At 43.7% G+C, this 20,593-nt stretch overlaps 1 protein-coding gene across 5 annotated transcripts in view; it reads left to right on the top strand.

The window, feature by feature from the left end:
* Positions 1–5,551: 5,551 nt before the first annotated feature.
* Positions 5,552–20,593, top strand: part of rnf213b (ring finger protein 213b) — an 88,605-nt gene continuing 73,563 nt past the window's right edge. Inside the window, exons 1-23 of one of the 5 annotated variants that reach the window (XM_034292812.1) lie at positions 5,552–5,952; positions 6,383–6,619; positions 7,263–8,341; positions 11,005–11,160; positions 11,305–11,477; positions 11,581–11,849; positions 11,933–12,174; positions 13,384–13,590; positions 13,690–13,903; positions 14,064–14,119; positions 14,202–14,364; positions 14,461–14,610; positions 14,749–14,847; positions 15,031–15,159; positions 15,988–16,153; positions 16,294–16,461; positions 16,656–16,805; positions 17,088–17,716; positions 17,890–18,049; positions 18,252–18,469; positions 18,590–18,733; positions 18,952–19,107; positions 19,218–20,571. In XM_034292812.1, the coding sequence (XP_034148703.1) occupies positions 6,464–6,619; positions 7,263–8,341; positions 11,005–11,160; positions 11,305–11,477; positions 11,581–11,849; positions 11,933–12,174; positions 13,384–13,590; positions 13,690–13,903; positions 14,064–14,119; positions 14,202–14,364; positions 14,461–14,610; positions 14,749–14,847; positions 15,031–15,159; positions 15,988–16,153; positions 16,294–16,461; positions 16,656–16,805; positions 17,088–17,716; positions 17,890–18,049; positions 18,252–18,469; positions 18,590–18,733; positions 18,952–19,107; positions 19,218–20,571 (6,238 nt within the window). In that variant the 5' untranslated portion in view covers positions 5,552–5,952; positions 6,383–6,463. Of the gene's footprint in view, positions 5,953–6,249; positions 6,620–7,262; positions 8,342–11,004; positions 11,161–11,304; positions 11,478–11,580; positions 11,850–11,932; positions 12,175–13,383; positions 13,591–13,689; positions 13,904–14,063; positions 14,120–14,201; positions 14,365–14,460; positions 14,611–14,748; positions 14,848–15,030; positions 15,160–15,987; positions 16,154–16,293; positions 16,462–16,655; positions 16,806–17,087; positions 17,717–17,889; positions 18,050–18,251; positions 18,470–18,589; positions 18,734–18,951; positions 19,108–19,217; positions 20,572–20,593 lie in introns of those variants that run through there. The other 4 variants (XM_029120446.2, XM_029120445.2, XM_029120444.2 and 1 more) reach the window with 4 other exon arrangements.

Here is a 20,593-nt window from a genome sequence, read left to right as displayed (position 1 = left end):
GCAGGCCTAACTGGTGTCAAACACTGATTAACTTAAGTTAGCGTTTCCCATCCACTGAGAAAATTTGTTTTAAAGATGTCTTTTCAACCAGGAAGATGCCTTTTCATTCTCTTTTGCTCAGTGGTCAACTGTTTGATTACTTTATCATCTCCCGAATGTTTCCCAGAAGTTCCCCTTGTGAATTTTGCCAGGCACCCTGAGGCCTCACATCTACATATTTATTTTAATATAATTTGAACATGTCTACTACAATGAAGTAGCCATCTTTAAATTCCATCTATATCCATGGTCTGGCATGGGAGGTGGACGCACGACCATGCCCAATAAATAACACTTGTTTTCCATTGCATAACATGTTCCTGTGGTTTCGCCCAACGAACAGGACACAGGAGGCGGTGTTCTCTATTGGTAGGTTTTGTCTTCCCTGGACAGATGGGACACAGATGTCAGCTCTATGAGAAATGTCAGTTGAGAGTTAGGCTCGGTTTCAGGATGATCAAACAGTAGGCCGAACATAAAGAACCTTGTTGGGATCCTGGGCGCCAGTTTGTTGGTGACGTCCTCCTATGGGTTCCTGCTCTACAACAATATTTTCTCACCTCACACAGGAAAGCTGGGCAGCTCCTCATCCAGGCCCTTGTGATCTATGTGTGGACTACCACAGTCTGCTTTTGCTGTCAAACTTCTGCCACTCATCCTGATTGCTGCCCACCTGCTTTTCCACTTTCACAAGTTCTTTCCAGACATCAACTGAAAACATTTGATACATTATGAAACGAAAAAGATGACCAAGGAGACCCCGAAATGTTGAGCAGTTGCCTGCCACATGCCTTCATCTCTAATACTACAGTGGTGAGAACAAGTATTTGATAACACCGCCGGTTTTGCATGTAGAAATCTGTCTTCTCCAGATCCTTCAGGTTTCAGGGCTGTCGCTGGGCAATACGGATTTTCAGCTCCCTCCAAAGATTTTCTATTGGGTTCAGGTCTGTAGACTGACTAGGCCACTCCAGGACCTTGAGATGCTTCTTACGGAGCCACTCCTCAGTTGCCCTGGCTGTGTGTTTCGGGGCGTTGTCATGCTGGAAGACCCAGCCACAACCCATCTTCAGTGCTCTTACTGAGGGAAGGAGGTTGTTGGCCAAAATCTCGCAATACATGGCCCCATCCATCCTCCCCTCAATACGGTGCAGTCGTCCTGTCCCCTTTGCAGAAAAGCATCCCCAAAGAACGAGGTTTTCACCTCCATGCTTCACGGTTGGGATGTTGTTCTTGGGGTTGTACTCATCCTTCTTCCTCAAAACACTTCAAGTGGAGTTTAGACCAAAAGGCTCTATTTTTGTCTCATCAGACCACACAACCTTCTCCCATTCCTCCTCTGGATCATCCAGATGGTCATTGGCAATCTTCTGACAGGCCTGGACATGCCCTGGCTTGAGCAGGGGGACCTTACGTGCGCTGCAGGATTTTAATCCATGAAGGCATAGTGTGTTACTAATGGTTTTCTTTGAGACTGTGGTCCTAGCTCTCTTCAGGTCATTGACCAGGTCCTGCCGTGTAGTTCTGGGCTGATCCCTCACCTTCCTCATGATCATTGATGCCCCACGAGGTGAGATCTTGAATGGAGCCCCAGACTGAGGGAGATTGACCGTCATCTTGAACTTCTTCCATTTTCTAATAATTGCGCCAACAGTTGTTGCCTTCTCACCAAGCTGCTTGCCTATTGTCCTGTAGCCCATCCCAGCCTTGTGCAGGTCTTACACAGCTCTCTGGTCTTGGCCATTGTGAAGAGGTTGGAGTCTGTTTGAGTGTGTGGACAGGTGTCTTTTATACAGGTAACGAGTTCAAACAGGTGCAGTTAATACAGGTAATGAGTGGAGAACAGGAGGGCTTAAAGAAAAACAAACAGGTCTTTGAGAGCCGGAATTCTTACTGGTTGGTAGGTGATCAAATACTTATGTCATGCAATAAAAAGCAAATTAATTATTTAAAAATCATACAATGTGATTTTCTGGATTTTTGTTTTAGATTGCGTCTCTCACAGTTGTACCTATGATAAAACTTAGACTTCTACATGCTTTGTAGGTACGAAACACTGCCGATTTTGCAGGTTATCAAATACTTGTTCTCCCCACTGTACATCTCTGCTACGGTACTGAGTAGCCTGCCACATGCAATCATCTCTAATACTACGTCTCTACTAACATCCAGTTACCCTGCGATACCGTTGGCTGGATAACAATAAATATGGCCATTCTAGTAGATTGAGAGGGCAGATGTCCTTTAAGTCACATTCATGTGTAATAGGTCACAAAAAGAGATCAAATTAACCAAAGCTGGGGAAAAGGGGGCTTAATCCATCTATTAAATAAATCCAAACCAGCCCTAAACATTCCAGAGTATCTGAAAGTAATTTAAAAGCATTAATATCAATGAATGATTAAATGAACGGTGAGGTTGCCTGGGCGGTTATTATTTCTTAGGGGAGTGGTCATTAGGACACACCCCTTCCTTTCTTGGAGTAACCTCAGTGTAGGGAGGAGGACCTAGTGTATATAGCAGGGTTGTGTTTTCGGTGCGCTGAACACTTTCACTCCTGTGGAATAATATAACACTGCCTTATTCAGGACATCACTTTAGCGCCGAGATCAGGTATGTATTCTATGATTTGTTGTGAATACCACCATATGGATTCTCAGCAAGCACTCTACATATATTTGGCAAAACATACTTGAGAGAAAAAAGACCAAATAAACCGGATGTCTTGCTGCAGACAATGCAATTCAAACTTGTGATTGTGTTATGAGGTGTGATGTACAGTGTGTTGTCTTCATCGAGACATGATGAAGACTGTGGGGACTCTGCTGTGCCTGACGGCTCTATGTGCAGCACAGAAGAGGAGAACGGAACCGAACTCTGAATGGGTCCTCCGGACCAGTGGTGGGTGACTGTGCTGTTTTTCAGAATCAACTACATTTATGTTACAGGAATTTGATATGGCAATACGTTTCTGACCTGGATACACAGGATGTATTGAGAAATAGTGTATAGGCAAAATGTCAACACGTAACTCATACAATATACTAATTTGACAGCATATTCTTCAAACATGATAACTACAGGATAGAAGTTGGCGCATGGTTTTGAGTCTTTGTTAGAGATAGGATTACAGGTTCTGACCAGAAGACCTCTGTCCCCCCTCTATGACTGCAGCAGAGAAGGCAAGCCCTAAAAGCTGTGCCAACTTAACCCTGGTGTTGGACAACTGGAAGTTTGCCATCATGACCCAAGTTAAAGATCTTCTACACAACGATCACATGACTGTGCTGCCTGACTATGGGAGGTGGGTAGATCCTGTGTTTTGACTGTGGGAGGTGGGTAGATCCTGTGTTTTGACTGTGGGAGGTGGGTAGATCCTGTGTTTTGACTGTGGGAGGTGGGTAGATCCTGTGTTTTGACTGTGGGAGGTGGGTAGATCCTGTGTTTTGACTGTGGGAGGTGGGTAGATCCTGTGTTTTGACTGTGGGAGGTGGGTAGATCCTGTGTTTTGACTGTGGGAGGTGGGTAGATCCTGTGTTTTGACTGTGGGAGGTGGGTAGATCCTGTGTTTTGACTGTGGGAGGTGGGTAGATCCTGTGTTTTGACTGTGGGAGGTGGGTAGATTCTGTGTTCTGACTGTGGGAGGTGGATAGATCCTGTGTTTTGACTATGGGAGGTGGGTAGATCCTGTGTTTTGACTGTGGGAGGTGGGTAGATCCTGTGTTCTGACTGTGGGAGGTGGGTAGATCCTGTGTTCTGACTGTGGGAGGTGGATAGATCCTGTGTTCTGACTGTGGGAGGTGGATAGATCCTGTGTTCTGACTGTGGGAGGTGGATAGATCCTGTGTTCTGACTGTGGGAGGTGGGTAGATCTTTTGTAGGTTTTTGGTTAAAAAGTTCTAGGGGAGATCAGATAATGAACATAAGATTTGACAAATTGAGAGGTAACGTATGTCGTTGAAACCCGTTAGCAACCCAGTGCTGTGGACATGTGCCTTTATGGCTTTTTCCTGTTTACCAAAGCAATCCACAAACAAGTGACAGTTGTTTGTTTTAGCATTTTAATGCACAGTTCCTTCTCCACTCATTACACCTTTTTCGGCATACTGTCATCCCCTCTTTCTTCCTCCAGAATCCCCCTTCTCTCTGATGCCCTGGGGGATCTTTACAAAGAGTTCAATGCTCTGAAGGAGCGTCTTGGGGAGCTGACCTCCAAGTTCGACGGTGTTGAGGTCTTCGTGGATGATGTCAGGGCGGGAAGAAGCCCCTTCCCTCCAAGAGCGGAATCCCGTCCAATGACTGCGGAGAACAAGAGTACCTCGCTGACTGGACAGGGAGAAGGAAGCAGCGCGGGCCGGCCATCGGGTCGCAGGAGCCGGGTGGTGGTCCGAAGAGTCCGGATTCCTGCTGACGGACCCCATGTCTGACGCGGTGGAATGGGACTACAACCATCCACACACAAACTGGACAACACCATCCCTCTGCATAACACTCAGCAATATAAAACACATTGCATGTTTACTCACTGCTGTAAAGCACAGTAAGGCATAGAGTACATATGTAATGCTTTACCTCTTTCCCTGATGGACCCGCTGTGGGTGGAATCAAGTTGTACATATAATTTTGCTAGCCCAGTATATTCCTGTTGCATATTGACATTGCAGCATAACGGCTATGCAACACCTTTGTGTTTTTTGCTGTATGACTCCTGTACAGACTTGATTAGGTATTTTATGAAATTTGCCATGTAATATTGTTTTTATCTGATTTATTTTAGTTTCGTCGTGGTCTGTCACAGTTTCACATCTGAATATGAAATATATTGATATATTATACTTTTGGTTTGGAAATATTCTTGAAAGGCACACATCTGGAATCAGTTTCAGTACACCATTTGATGCATGGTTAATGTTTTTTTACTCACTAATAATGTAATGTTCAGACGTTGATATACTCTTGGTTGGTGTTCACATTTATTTATTAGGCTAGTTAAATATTTGATTGCTGTTCCGGGATGGTGTGTTTGTGTTTGAGTAATCCAACAGTCGGTTGAATAGCGGTAAAAACAAAATAACGAACATTTCCGAATTGACCAATTCCTGACTGCAATACCCCTGACCCAAAACGCGCTCATGTGGTAAAAAAAACGAACCCCTAACGGAAACAACGACATATACCATCAAATGTCTCTTATTATTAGGATCGTCAAGCTTATTGCTTGTAGTCTGTAGTATAAAGCGAAGAGAATGCGAATGGGCATTTTTTTTATTACTTTCCAAGAACGTGTGGATATATTTTTATGCATTTCAGTATGGGAGTCGATTAAATCTTTTCTAAAAGCTAACTAACAAAAAAAGACTGGAAAGGGATATAAAAAAATTTAGACCACTGCACCTTTTTCTTTCCAAAGAAAGGGATATAAAAAAATGTAGACCACTGCACCTTTTTCTTTCCAAAGTTGAAAAGGAAAGTTTTGAGGAAACAAAAGCGTTCAATTTGCAGTGGTCTCAAAATTTAACCCTTCTGTTCTTCACTCAAAACCTTCCTTTTCGACTTTTTGGAAAGGAAAGAAAAAGGTGCAGTTGTTTCTTAAATTTCTTCGGATCTGTATTTGCTGTTGATTTATTGTTGGCAATAGCACAAAGGCTAACATGCACGAGTGTATGTAAAACAGACTGAATGTAAGAAAGGAAACCGAAAGCCAAAGAATAAGGGACTATCAAAAAATTACTATTTTTGAAGACCCGTTCATACTAGCTCACACATTTCCATTAAAAGCGAAAGGCACTTTCGAGATGACCTCTTGGTTTTTATTGCCGTAGAAAAGTAACAATCACTGTAATCTGCACAACATTGGGATGGAAGGATTCCTAAAAGCAGTGATTGTGTTTCAGCTAATACCACATTATGCAAGTAAAGCTGTGACTGTTTAATCAACACACTATTTAGTTGTAGGGTATTTGTTTATATTCTGTGTGTGTGAAACTGTACATCGCATGAGTAAAATATTTCTCAATAGTTATTGTGATACGTGAAATTCTAGCAGTCGTCATGTACATTTGAATGATGTAGTAGTAATAATAATAATCCTATCTCTAATAATAATAAATAGTAATAATAATGGAAATGTATATAGGACATAGTAGCCTACGTGCTGTTGTCTAACTCACAAGAGATTAAAGGGGAGGTGTAGTTATAAACACAGATATCAAGGAAACCGAAACTTGGCAACTCTATACAAACTGCCTGATCTTTCTGCGTTCTAGCTTTAAGGAAGTAGGGCTGGACAGAAATAGGAAGACGCCACCGCCGTTTGAACACATTGTGTTATTTTCCATTGTAGGAGACAGCGAGAAAGTGACCGTCCAAAACTACGTAACAGAGAGGATTAGATCCCGGGCCTGCCGGGACCGCAGCTCCGCCGATGGAGCTCAGTTCAGGTGAAGGATGTCAAGGGGACCAGGGATCCCCACTCCAGAGAGACCATGGGCATGGCTCACAAGACAACAGGGACCCCGTGGAGGTGACTGCTGTGGTGGGCACTATGACCAAGAAGCCCAGGACACGGGCTCAACAGCAGGTGATACTAGACCACACACCACAACTATCAGGCTTTAATCCAACAACATGTTGCATTTAGGGGAATTTCGTCTAATATTCTAATATTTCTTCCACATTTAGATGATGGTACAGGGTTTTGTACAAAAAAGGAATTAGATTGAATCATCTTCTTCTAATCTGACTATCAATGCAAAGTATGACTTTTTGAATTGTTGATTTACCAATGCATGTTCTGGCTCTGGACTAACTCTAAACAAACAGCCGGGAGATACTAGCTAATTTGTGACCTAATGAATCAATCAAGCACAAGGTGAGAGGGAAAACCTGCAGACACTCGGCCATCTATGGAACCAGTTTGACAGTTTGATTTAGAGAGTTATGTTGGAGCAAGGTGTTTGGGTAGCCAGGCAAGGAAAATCTGTCAGTATGTACCTTATGTGTTCTATTGCCAAATGTATGCATTTTCAGTTGGTTGCTATAGCCCCACCATCTGGCCAGTCATTGAAATCCGAAAAAGCCAGTTCTCTGTGAGTCGTCATTCACCAAAGTTTCATTAAAATCGGGCCAACAAACAGTAACATGTTGTGTAACAGTACATATCTTTCTTATCAAAATGATTAACTGATAGACCTATCATGGCTCGTTTATTACTTTTATATCAGCAGGCTGAAGAAAGGTTCCCCAGGAGTGATCAGGATATGAAGAAGAAAAACAGGAGGAGAGGTAACAGGAGAAAAACTAAAAATCAAGGGGGTTTTAAAGGCGGAGATGGAGAGAATGTGCTGGAAAAGGGTAAGGTGGATGAGATGGAGACACCAATGAACGAGGTGCTTCAAACCTCAGAAACACAGGCACCAGATCAACACCAGGTCCAGTCCCCAAACCCACCTCAACAGCCCCGCCCCCCTGACCCACCTCACCCAGACCAGCCCAAGCAGCCGACACATTATGCAGTACCAGTACATGTCAAGCAAGCTAAGAAGGTCCAAGCTCACACTCAAACAAGGAAGTCTAAAGGCAAAAACAGGGCAACACAAACCCCAAGAGTTGTACTGACCACACAACAGACACAGACAGAACCTTCTGATTCCACTCAGCCAATGGCAGAAGACCACACTGATTCCAGTCAGCCAACTGCAGAAGACCACACTGATTCCAGTCAGGCAATGGCAGACGACCACAATGATTCAAGTCAGCCAATGGCAAAAGATTGCCCTGATTCCACTCAGCCAATGGCAGAAGACCACACTGTTTGCTTTAAGCCAACTGCAGAAGACCACACTGATTCCAGTCAGCCAACTGCAGGAGACCACACTGATTCCAGTCAGGCAAATGCAGACGACCACAATGATTCCAGTCAGCCAATGGCAGAAGATTGCCCTGATTCCAGTCAGCCAATGGGAGATGACAGCACCCACACAGCTGTGTTACTACAAAATAACATTCCTGGTTCAACTCCGTTAACAAATGAGCAAATACGGATCAGTGATGGAGTGGTAAATGAAGGAGCAGCATTGGAACCCCGTGAGGAGATGAAGAACAAGGCAGAATCAAGAAAAGGGGTAGCTCCTTCAGGAGAAAACCAAAGGAATCCCACAGGAGACACCCCGGCAGTGAAGGGAGTTGAACCGGGAACCAAGTCTTATGCTGAAGTAGCAGCAGAAAATAAAAGGAAGACCCAGAAGAGGTCGAAGGAGCTGGATCCTCAGACTACAGATAAAAAGGAAACTACAGGAAGTCGGTAAGATACAGTGAAGAAAAAAATTATTTGATCCCCTGCTGATTTTGTATGTTTGCCCTCTGACAAAGAAATTATCAGTCTATAATTTTAATGGTAGGTTTATTTTAACAGTGAGAGACAGAATAACAACATACTAATCCAGAAAAACGCATGTCCAAAATGTTATAAATTGATTTGCATATTAATGAATGAGAAATGTATTCGACCCCTCTGCAAAACATGACTCAGTACTTGGTGGCCAAATCCTTGTTGGCAATCACAGAGGTCAGATGTTTCTTGTAGTTGGCCACCAGGTTTGCACACATCTCAGGTGGGATTTTGTCCCACTTTTCTTTGCAGATCTTCTCCAAGTCATTAAGGTTTTGAGGCTGACGTTTGGCAACTTGAACCTTCAGCTCCCTCCACATATTTTCTATGGGATTAAGGTCTGGGGACTGGCTAGGCCACTCCAGGACCTTAATGTGCTTCTTCTTGAGCCATTACTTTGTTGCCTTGGCCGTGTGTTTTGGGTCATTGTCATGCTGGAATACTCATTCACAACACATTTTCAATGCCCTGGCTGAGGTTCTCACCCAAGATTTGACGGTACATGGCCCCGTCCATCATCCCTTTGATGCAGTGAAGTTGTTCTGTCCCCTTAGCAGAAAAGCACCCCCAAAGCATAATGTTTCCACCTCCATGTTTGACGGTGGAGATGGTGTTCTTGGGGTCATAGGCAGCATTCCTCCTCCTCCAAACACGGCGAGTTGACTTTATGCCAAAGAGCTCGATTTTGGTCTCATCTGACCACAACACTTTCACCCAGTTCTCCTCTGAATCATTCAGATGCTCATTGGCAAACTTCACACAGGCCTGTACATCTGCAGGATTTCAGTCCTTCACGGTGTAGTGTGTTACCAATTGTTTTCTTGGTGACTATGGTCCCAGCTGCCTTGAGATAATTGACAAGATCCTCCCGTGTAGTTCTGGGCTGATTCCTCAACGTTCTCATGATCATTGCAACTCCACGAGTTAAGATCTTGCATGGAGCCCCAGACCGAGGGAGATTGACAGTTCTTTTATGTTTCTTCCATTTGCGAATAATCGCACCAACTGTTGTCACCTTCTCACCAAGCTACTTGGTGATGGTCTTGTAGCCCATTCCAGCCTTGTGTAGGTCTACAATCTTGTCCCTGACATCTTGGACAGCTCTTTGGTCTTGGCCATGGTGGAGAGTTTGGAATCTGATTGCTTCTGTGGACAGGTGTCTTTTATAGATGTAACAAACTGAGATTAGGAGCACTCCCTTTACGAGTGTGCTCCTAATCTCAGCTTGTTACCTGTATAAAAGTCACCTGGGAGCCAGAAATCTTTCTGATTGAGAGGGGTCGAATACTTATTTCACTCATTAAAATGCAAATTAGTTTATAACATTTTTGACATGTGTTTTTCTGAATTTATTTGTTATTATTCTGTCTCTCACTGTTCAAATAAACCTATCAATAAAATTATAGACTGATCATTTCTTTTTCAGTGGGCAAATAAAATCAGCAGGGGATCAAATAATTTTTTCCCTCACTGTAGCACTCAGCCTACGGCATTCTATTACGAGTTATTTTGTTTCCCTTATCAATATTACATTAAAAATGTCCCAAAACATTTTACAACATGACACTTGACAGAAAACATAACATACAGTGGGGCAAACAAGTATTTAGTCAGCCACCAATTGTGCAAGTTCTCCCACTTAAAAAGGTCTGTAATTTTCATCATATGTACACTTCAGCTATGAGCGACAAATCCAGAAAATCACAAATTATGAATCTATTGGTATATTCCTTGGTAAAATAAGTATTTGGTCACCTACAAACAAGCAGGATTTCTGTCTCTCACAGACCTGTAACTTCTTTAAGAGGCTCCTCTGTCCTCCACTCGTTACCTGTATTAATGGCACCTGTTTTTTGAACTTGTTATGAGTATAAAAGACACCTATGGCCAAGACCAAAGAGCTGTCAAAGGACACTAGAAAATTATAGACCTGCACCAGGCTGGGAAGACTGAATCTGCAATAGGTAAGCTGCTTGGTGTGAAGAAATCAACTGTGGGAGCAATTATAAGAAAATGGAAGACATACAAAACCACTGATAATTTCAAGGTCCTAGAGTGGCCTAGCCAGTCACCAGATCTCAACCCCATAGAAAATCTTTGGCGGGAGTTGAAAGTCTGTGTTACCCAGCAACAGCCCCAAAATATCACTGCTCTAGAGGAGATCTGCTTGGAGGAATGGGCCAAAATACCAGCAACAGTGTGTGAAAACCTTGTGAAGACTTACAGAAAACGTTTGACCTCTGTCATTGCCAACAAAGGGTATATAACAAAGTATTGAGATTAACTTTTGTTATTGACCAAATACTTATTTTCCACCATAATTTACCAATAAATTCATTAAAAATCCTACAATGTGATTTTCTGGGTTTCTTTCTCTCATTTTGTCTCTCATAGTTGAAGTGTACCTATGATGAATATTACAGGCCTCTCTCATCTTTTTAAGTGGGAGAACTTGCACAATTGGTGGCAGACTAAATACTTTTTTGCCCCACTGTACATATTTTTATTTTACGTCTTTATCGCTGTTTCTAAAATGACTAAACATGTTTGTTTTTTTATTCTTGCATGTTCCACAGAGAACGGTTCCCCATTAGGTGTCCTCCTGCAGTTCCAATGTTCACCTTTCATATCTACGCTGTGTTGGACAAGAAGTTTAGGTTCAACCAAGAACATGACACATTGCTTCTCTATTGTGGAAATGAAGTTTTCCCCTTGACCATTGATTATTTCATGTGAGTGTGCAGAACACCGGGCTTGAAGTACTGATATTCCACTACAAACTGTAATTTGTAAAATAATCATAACATACCTTATTTGCTATGAATGGCATCTCTCAGGTGAATACTTTAATATTGTTTTTGTTATTTCATGTACAGCGGCAAACCTCAGCAGGGAGGCTATCTAGTAGAAGCAAGTCTCTCTGTGGAGGAACATCACATTGTCCCTGGCCAAATAATGTGCTATCATTATGGTGTCAGTCAAAGGCAGAAATATATTATTGAGATAGCCAAAAGGAATACAAAAATTCCCTGTGATCAAGGAGTAAAAGGTAAAGACTATTGTTTTAGAAAAATTGCAATGAATGATTTTCATTATATGTATATATTGTATTTCTTTACTTTGCAATCTGATGCCTCTATTTTTCTATCCAGAGTTGCATCTTTATGAAGGTCACATAAATAAGATGGAAGGGTGGAATGTCACCAACTGGCTCAAAAGTTGGACAAAATCAAAGGGGACGGAACTTTCCAATGCCTGGAAAAGATCTGCTGAAGTGTTGCTGGACAGAGTCTTTGACAAGTTTCCTCTATCCTACCAGGAGGGCAGTATAATTGAGAGCTTAAAACATCTTCATGAAAGTTTCGACTCAGCTGTCCACAGGGTGTTGTACCCATACAACTCAACACCCCCACAGATAAAGGTTGGAGTGATAACAATGTTTTAACATTTAATAAAAAATAAAAAAAAGTATTCATTACAGTCTTGTCTGCTTTCTCTACACAGATCTCAGAATTGATTTCTGAGCGTTTGCTGCTGATCTTGCGTTCCGAGGGAGCATCACAAAAGAGTAGGATTTCGAGCAACCCTCTCCTGCTAGGTTTGTCTGTGTTCAGGGTCTGCATAGCTTGTGGAATAGATCTTGGAGTAAAAGGCTGGGCAGAGCTTTGTCATCTGGTGTCCTCAAGCACTGCCTTGGGCAAGAAAAACATTGAGGGATTGCAGAATGATCTCCCAACATCACAATTGTAAATATGATTTAAATATACAGCTAGGTCTGTAAATATTTGGAGAATGACGCAATTTTCATAATTATGTCTCTGTACGCCACCACAATGGATTTGAAATGAAACAACCGAGATGCAATTGAAGTGCAGACTTTGAGCTTTAATTCAAAGTGGTGAACTAAAATATTGTATGAAACATTTAGGAATTGAAACCATTTTCATACACATTCCCCTTATTTCAGGGTCTCAAATGTAATTGGACAAATTAACACAATCATAAATAAAATGTACATTTATAATACATTGTTGAGAATCCTTTGCCGGCAATGACTGCTTAAAGTCTGGAATGCATGGACATCACCAAACGCTGGGTTCCCTCCTTTGTGATGCTTTGCCAGGTTTTTACTTCAGCTGTCTTCAGTTGTTGTTTGTTCCTGGATCTTTATGCCTTAAGTTTTGTTTTCAGCAAGTGAAATGCATGCTCGATCAAGTTGAGATCAGGTGATTGACTTGGCTGAATCTGAGCAGACATGAAATACCTACCTCCTGGAGTGTGCTTCACTTGGTTTGATGTTGTGAAGTGGTTTTCCTTTACCATGGAAAGGATCCTATGATCATCCACTACTGTGGTCTTCCGTGGTCATCCAGGCCTTTTTGTGTTGCAGAGCTCACCAGTGCTTTCTTTTAATCTCAGAATGTACCAAACTGTTGATTTGGCCACTCCTAAAGTTCCTCTGATGGATTCTTAATTTTTGGTGCAGCCTGTTTCACTTGCATTGAGTGCTCCTTTAACCACATGTTGTGGGTTCACAGCAACAACTTCCAAATGCAAATGCCACACCTGGAATCAACTCCAGATCTTTTACCTGCATAATTAATGAAGAAATAACGAAGGAATAGCCCACACCTGTCCATGAAACAGCTTTTGAGTCAATTGTCCAATTGCTTTTGGTCCCTTGAAAAAGAGGGGGCTGCATATTAAAGAGCTGTAATTCTTAAACCCTTCCTCCAATTTGAATACCCTCACATTAAAGCTGAGAGACTGCATTTAAGCCCATATTCATTATTTAACTGTAACTTTAATATATTTTGGTTAACAGCCTAAATAACAAAACTTGTGTCAGTGTCCAATTATTTCCGTATCTAACCATACTTGTAAATCTAACAGTGCCTTCAAGAATATTTTGTAAAATATGATAGATATCACTTTCTTTTTTTCTGCACTTTCAGTACCGTGGTTGGACTGATTAACCACCTTGCGAAGAAGACCATCTTAGAACTTCCTTTACTCATTCCTCTACTGCACATGCTCAGACAACCAGGAGCAGAATCTTGCAGACTTGGTCCTACAGTAGAGGAGGGGAATTGGGCAGGACTGGACAAGGTCCAGTTCAAAACCTTCAGAGATAATATTAGAAATGTTCCTGACAAAAGAAGGTTTGCTTTAATTTTGACTCACAGACTGAGGCTGTAAAAAAAAAAAAGAGTCGGTAAAATTGAACAACTATCTCTCAATCACAATCCACTATTTTACAGGATGATGCTAACTTTGGTCCAGAACCACGCGTCTGTGGGTAAAGAGATGCCTCTGGTTTGGACCAGCTGGTTGTGCCTGGTGGCATTTGAGGACATTTTAGAATTCTCCACACTGACTGATGCTTTTCCAGAACATCTCATCCAGAGCCTACTATACAGGCTTCAACAGCTTCAGGAGAATATGGAGAACAGCAGAGCAAAACAGAATGCAGAGGTACTATGTAGATGTATTTTATGACTGGGCATTTGCTGATACAGCTTCTGATCTGTTACCAAAAGGTTGCTGGATCGATTCTCTGAAAATCTAAAGATTAGGCAGCTGGATAGAAATGCTGTTTTGATTTTTTATTTAACAATTTTGTCTCAACCTGCAGGCTACTGAAAACATCCTGTGTTATGTACTAAAGAAAGTTGAGGAACAGAAGGAAAGGTACTCAACCCTGTATTCAGTATGAGTACTTTGTGTTAAGGTATTCTGTTACTGAAGTTGTTGCTTGTTTCTTTTATAATAGGCTGGCAGAGTCTGGGGTTGTGAAGTCAGTCTTTGGGAGTTGCATCAGCGTTTTGCAAAATACTTGCAAATTGATGAAACTGGTGCCATTCTACAAGGCAGTAGTCTTGTCCCTCCAACTAGTGCTGAAAGTGGCCGAAATTCCTGCTGCACTTCCAAAGGAGGTAATGCGGTTGCCCAACTCCCTGTTGAGTCATTGTCAGGTCATGTGGTTGGAGCTCTAACCCTTTGTCGGATGTTTCGTCGTTGGTTCACCCCAGGATGTTGTGGATGAAGAGTCAGAAGAATCCCAGGTCACTGACATGCTGGGGAATTTGCAGAGACAACATCTCATCCCGTGGAGAGACAACTTACTCCACAATCCCATTCTGAAAGAGTGTAAATCCCTCAGCTACCCCAAAGAAATAGAGGTGCTATAACCAATTTATTGGACATGCATGACAATATAGTAGACAATATTGGCCACCATAATTTGATAGTTTTCATAAATATTAATGAATAAAGATGTTTGTGCGTGCGTGTGTGTATGTTTTCAACCTTGTGGGTAGATGTGGGATGCCTTCTTCAAGGTAGAATACCCCCTGCAGACCGTGTCAAGCCAGTGGAGAGCCAGTCTGGAGAAAGACCTGAGGAAGAGGATCTCTAGGGTAAGAGAATATAAACCAGGCTAGTGATTCAGTTTGACACACGTCAGGCCTTAAAGAAAAGGTGCACATTCAGTGGATTGAACTGATATTATAATTGAGATACAAAATATGTTAGTATGAATGTTTGGAGGTAGCCAGTCACCCTATATTCTCAGTGGTCAACCGTTTTGTGTGACTCCCCAGGCCAGTGTTGTGGAACGGGTAGTGTTGTGCTGCCTGGATACATCGGTGAAGGCTATCGAGAACAGTCATGACACCATACAGACCTGCTTCCGGGATTTGTGTCACTCTGCTGTCAAGACCATCTGTCAGGTCAGTGGCGTCCATCTTTAACCAGCTGCCTGGGTCAGAGTTATTCTAACTTTAAATCTTTGTGAAAAACAAATGACCTGATGTTTGGACCATGCGGTTGAGTGACTGCTGGTTTGGGGATTTGGACCAGGCGGTTGAGTGACTGCTGGTTTTGGTATTTGGACCAGGCGGTTGAGTGACTTCTGGTTTGGGTATTTGGACCAGGCAGTTGAGTGACTGTTGGTTTGGGTATTTGGACCAGGCGTTTGAGTGACTGTTGGTTTGGGTATTTGGACCAGGCGGTTGAGTGACTTCTGGTTTGGGTATTTGGACCAGGCGGTTGAGTGACTGTTGGTTTGGATATTTGGACCAGGCAGTTGAGTGACTGTTTGTTTGGATATTTGGACCAGGCAGTTGAGTGACTGTTGGTTTAGATATTTGGACCAGGCAGTTAAGTGACTGTTGGTTTGGGTATTTGGACCAGGCAGTTGAGTGACTGTTGGTTTGGTTATTTGGACCAGGCAGTTAAGTGACTGTTGGTTTGGGTATTTGGACCAGGCAGTTAAGTGACTGTTGGTTTGGATATTTGGACCAGGCAGTTGAGTGACTGTTGGTTTGGGTATTTGGACCAGGCGGTTGAGTGACTGTTGGTTTGGATATTTGGACCAGGCGTTTAAGTGACTGTTTGTTTGGATATTTGGACCAGGCAGTTGAGTGACTGTTGGTTTGGATATTTGGACCAGGCAGTTGAGTGACTGTTGGTTTGGGTATTTGGACCAGGCGGTTGAGTGACTGAGTGAGTGAGTCTGAACCATGTGATTGTTAATGAAAAGTATTTCTGATTGTCAGGAAGGTAAAGAGAGGGCCCTGCTGCAGACGCTGTCCCCTCTGTGTAATCCACTCCCTTCCTGGATTCTCTCCTCCATTGTCCTTGGATCAGCAGAGCGGTTCGGGAACAATCCCGTCAGTCAGTTGCTGGACCCAGAGTCTGCTGTCCATCACCTCCTGACTCAGGGTAGCCCAGTTTGTACTCAGTTATCTGCTATGCGAAAACTAGGCCACATTATGGAGAGTTCAAGTTTCTATTTGGCTTGAAGGGAATAGTAGCATGTGCAAAATTAGTCTGTAGTTCATAGATACCTTGCTGCGTTCCAGGGGACTGGAAGGCCATCCAGGTGGATGCTGAGGCTGCCGAGGTGCTGGGAAGCTGTCAGAGGGCCCTGGCCTCCCTGGTAGAGGCTCTGTGTCTGGGCCATGTAGCTGTAGGACACCTAGAGACCATTCTGAAACACAGAGAGAAGTTCCAGAAGATCTACCTCCAGTGTATGTGTCTTCAGAGCTCTCAATACAATACTTAACTGATGGTTAAATATGTTTGTTGTTGACTTAATAATTATATTAATACTATTACTGCTTATTTTCCTGCTTGTGTACATGTTTTAAAAAGTGTAGTATATGTCCTAATATGATCTCAGAGTTTGGCAGATGCTATTGTTTCTTCTACTTGTGTTCAACAGATAGGAGGAATGCTAAGACAAACGCCGTCCCTGCTAATGCCGAGGTGATCCTGGCTCAAAGAGAAAAAGACCTCCAGGCCTTTAAACAGCAATGGGAACAAGTGGACACACTCATCAAGATGATGGGCAAGGTCTCCGACATGATCACAGGTGAGCAACCAAACATTTATAAAATATAATTAGATAATGTATAGTGGCTATGTTACACAGATGGGTGATGTCAGAGACATATAATAATTTTAGAATTGTTTATGTTGTTCTAGGTGTAGACATTCAGCTACATTGCATTGTCTTAATGTGTCATCTATGTAAATGCATCATAATCTAGAGAACACATTTGCACAACTCTCTTACATGGCTTTGGGTGAAATAAAATGACAGATACTCTATCGGCTATTACGATTCAACGCAATTAAAATCTTCATCCCACAGCTCCAGAGATCCCCAGTCTGAAGGAGCAACACAGAGCTGACCTCCAGTCAGTGAGCCTGAGTAAACTGGTGGAGGTCCAGCCCTGCAGTTTGGTGCAAGAGGAGGAGCAGCCGGCATCCCCGGGGTTGGGCTGGTGGTACACAACCAGCCGTGTGGTTCTGGACATGGCCAGGGAGATGCACGAGACGCGTGGTAGTAACCTGCTGCTTCGCTCCTGGGTGGACCGGTGCTTAGAGGTCGCCAATGACGACCTTACCAGACCCATTCCCATACCAATGACCCTCACACAGGTCTATGACATCATCTGGAAGCCCCAGCTGAGCCGCTTCCTCCAGCTCGGATTTAGGATCGCTTTGGAGTCCGCCACCTTCGCGCAGATCGACCAGGCCCTAGAGGCCTCAGGGGACGTGGGCGACGGGGCGCAGATGAGGAAGGAGCTGTGGCTGATGTCCAGCAGGCTGCTGGGGCACACGGAACTGGAGCCAGACTGGGTGGAGGTCAGATTGGGGCAGATTCAGGAGTATCGGCAGCTCCATCAGGCTGCTGTGTTGGCTTGTGTAGTCCTGAGGATCGCTGAGAGGATGGAGCTCGGCGGAGACTTCAGTGAGATTCACAGTCTCACCCAGCTGGTAATATGTCTCTGTTTAATTATGGTGTTATTGTAAAAAGAATGTGGTTCATGTTTACTTTAGGAACCTCTTTACATTTCTTCCAGACAGTTTGCCATTTACATTGTTGTCTGATTGTCTCTATTCTATGTTGTTTAAATGTTTTGTGATAAGATTTGCTGTGCATCATACAGGAGGATGGCTCATTCAAACAAAGGGCTCTGCGGTCTCTGAGCGATGACCTCATCCAGGCCAAGCAGAAGCTTTCCTCAGTCACCCTGCAAGAGACCAAGTGTCTGGAGGCGTTCCTGGAGAGCCAGGCTCTGGTCAGCTGGGTCCAGAAACATCTCCAGAGTAAGACACTGGACATTTGTCTTTCTAAACAACCATAAGCATTTACCTGTGTAAACATTAGTTAGGGAGCTAAATCCTGAATTAAGGTGCATTCATGAATTGTAATGTATTTAATAATTGAAATTTGCATTTAAATGTGGGCATGCTGTAACTTAGATGCGGTCATACTCTAACTCTATTCTCGCTATATTTCTTTAAATAGACATGAGTGACGTGAAGGTTTTTGTGGAATTGGCCTCCATCTCAGCTGGAGAGAACGACACAGAGATTGACCAAGTGGCCTGTTTCCACGATGCAGTGATGGGCTACGGCCCCTTTCTCTACTGCCTGCCCCCCCGTGCAGGCTTTAAGGAGTTCATGACCTCGGCCAGGCAGGTGTGGGAAACCCTACAAAGAGACCAAAGGCTCCCTGACAAATTGGTGAATATTGTTTGTGCCTGTTCTTCATATTCCGTTTGAACTGGTATTCAGAGGCTGACTGTTTCCTTACATGTGTATCGTAACCTGGTTATGTCGATCATTCTGGTGTGTGTGTTCTAGAGGGACTCGTGTCGTTTGCTGGCCTGGCTGAAGGGATTGAGGGAAACCCATGGGTCTGTTGAGCAGTCCTCTCTCTCCCTGGCATCAGCTATTAATGCCCAGGGGGTGTACCTTGTTGGCTGGCCGGAGGCACACACAGACAGGGTGGGTGAAAGGATAATACCAAATCTGCAGTGACTTAACAAGACCATGAAATCCAAAGACTTGAAATCCTGATATTGGTTTGGATCTTAGAAATACATTGACACAAATAGGGCCCTGTTCGACTGGATTGCATATTCATATTGGAAAATGTAAGAATATATGTTCCTTTTTTTTGTTGTCCTTTTTTCTTCTTTTTCCTCGTCTTACCATCCTGTTAGCAGAGGTGCCTGCAGAGCCTGCTGGTTGTCATTGTGAGGAAGGACAATGAGGTGAAGAGCTACAGCCTGGACAATCTAGTGGAGCTGCAAAACAAGCTGATGTTAATGTCATCCAAAGGACAGCATGGCAAGGAGCAAGTCAACAGGTTCACCCAGGTCAATTGACTTCATAGATTTGAGCCCTTCTGAAAAAGAACATAATGATGGCCTAAAGTTTTTTTGTTGTTATTGCTGGCATTAAATTTTAGCATGATCTGCCTCTCTAGGTTTTTGAGGGAGTTCAGAGGCTGGGTCATATCCTTCTCCAAATGCAATCTTCTGGCAACATGCTTTTCCGACAGTGGAAGGCACAGGTCCAGTGTAGCCGGGAGAAACAGCCGTGCATCCAGCTCAGCTTCTCATCCCTGCGGGGTAAAGAGATTCAGTACAGCGGTGAGGTGACGGAAGAGCTCCAATCCCTGTGTCGGTCCATGGAGACCTGCCACATGGAATGGTGTGCCTTAATCGGCGAGAAACGTTCCCAGTTCCATACGTTGAACCACTACACATCTGAGCAGATGGTTTACCTGTGTAAGTGGATCTACAGCATCTGCGTGAGGAGAACCAGGGTTCCTCAGCAGGTGTGGCATCTTCTGTCACCCATCAATGCGGGTTGCACCTTGAAAGATATGAAAGAGGCCTTTGTCCTGGTTACAGAAAAGTTGACAGAAACACAGTCTGGTTTGCCATTATTGTGGAATGATGATGGTGATTGTGTTGATGATGAATATGTTTCTGAACAGTCTGAGGACTTCAGATCAACTGGACAGAACACTGACAAAAGACTGGGGTACAATTACAAATCTACTGAGAGCCATTTTGAAGAAGTGGGGGATATGATTGAGTTCTCAGATACTGAGGATGAAGAGGAGACAGAAGACATCTCACCCATGGCTCAAAGGGAGAATGAGGATAATCTGGATGATCTATGGAGGCGTTTTAAGGAGAACATGCCAAGGTATCTCACAGAGCATATTGACATTGCTACTCTGGCTCGCTTCCTGTCCTGCCTCTCTGAAATGAACCGGCTGTGGGTCAAGAGGAAGTTGCCTCGGGCACTCCAAGAAGGGAAGCCTAACCTCATCCTCTGTTCAGCCACCGAGGTCCTGAGCACCACTCTGTCCTTCTACATGGAGAGCCCCGAGCAGCCTCTGCCATCTACAGATGAAATTCTGGTCTGCCGTGAGAACACCTCAGAAGAACAAGTGGAGATTTTCCTCCGTCGAGCCCTGGGCCAGGGCGACGGTGCCGTAGGGAGCCAGCAACGGATCTACACCTTGGTCAACCCGGGCCTATTGGGTTACGATGTAAGTGTGGGCCTTGGGGAGCTCTTTGAGGAGCTGGAGAGAACCACAGGACCCAATTACCGCCTGGTATTGGTCAGCCCCGTGACGCACCAGCACAGATACGTGCCATCTTTCTTCAGCATCCACAAGATACAGGCAAGAGTGGACATCACAGCCGAGCGTGCCCGAAGATATCTCCACCACCACTTCACTGTACCATCCCACAGTTCTGTCTCAGGGACCTATCCAGACAAACTGTCTGTCTGGGTTGTGTCATCTGCTCGCCCCGCAGTAGGTAAAGAAAAACACATTGTAAA

This window comes from Esox lucius, chromosome 6, assembly GCF_011004845.1.
Source record: "Esox lucius isolate fEsoLuc1 chromosome 6, fEsoLuc1.pri, whole genome shotgun sequence".
NCBI lineage: Eukaryota > Metazoa > Chordata > Actinopteri > Esociformes > Esocidae > Esox > Esox lucius.
Note: the sequence above shows the minus strand (reverse complement) of the source record. Positions and strands in the feature narration are given on the sequence as shown.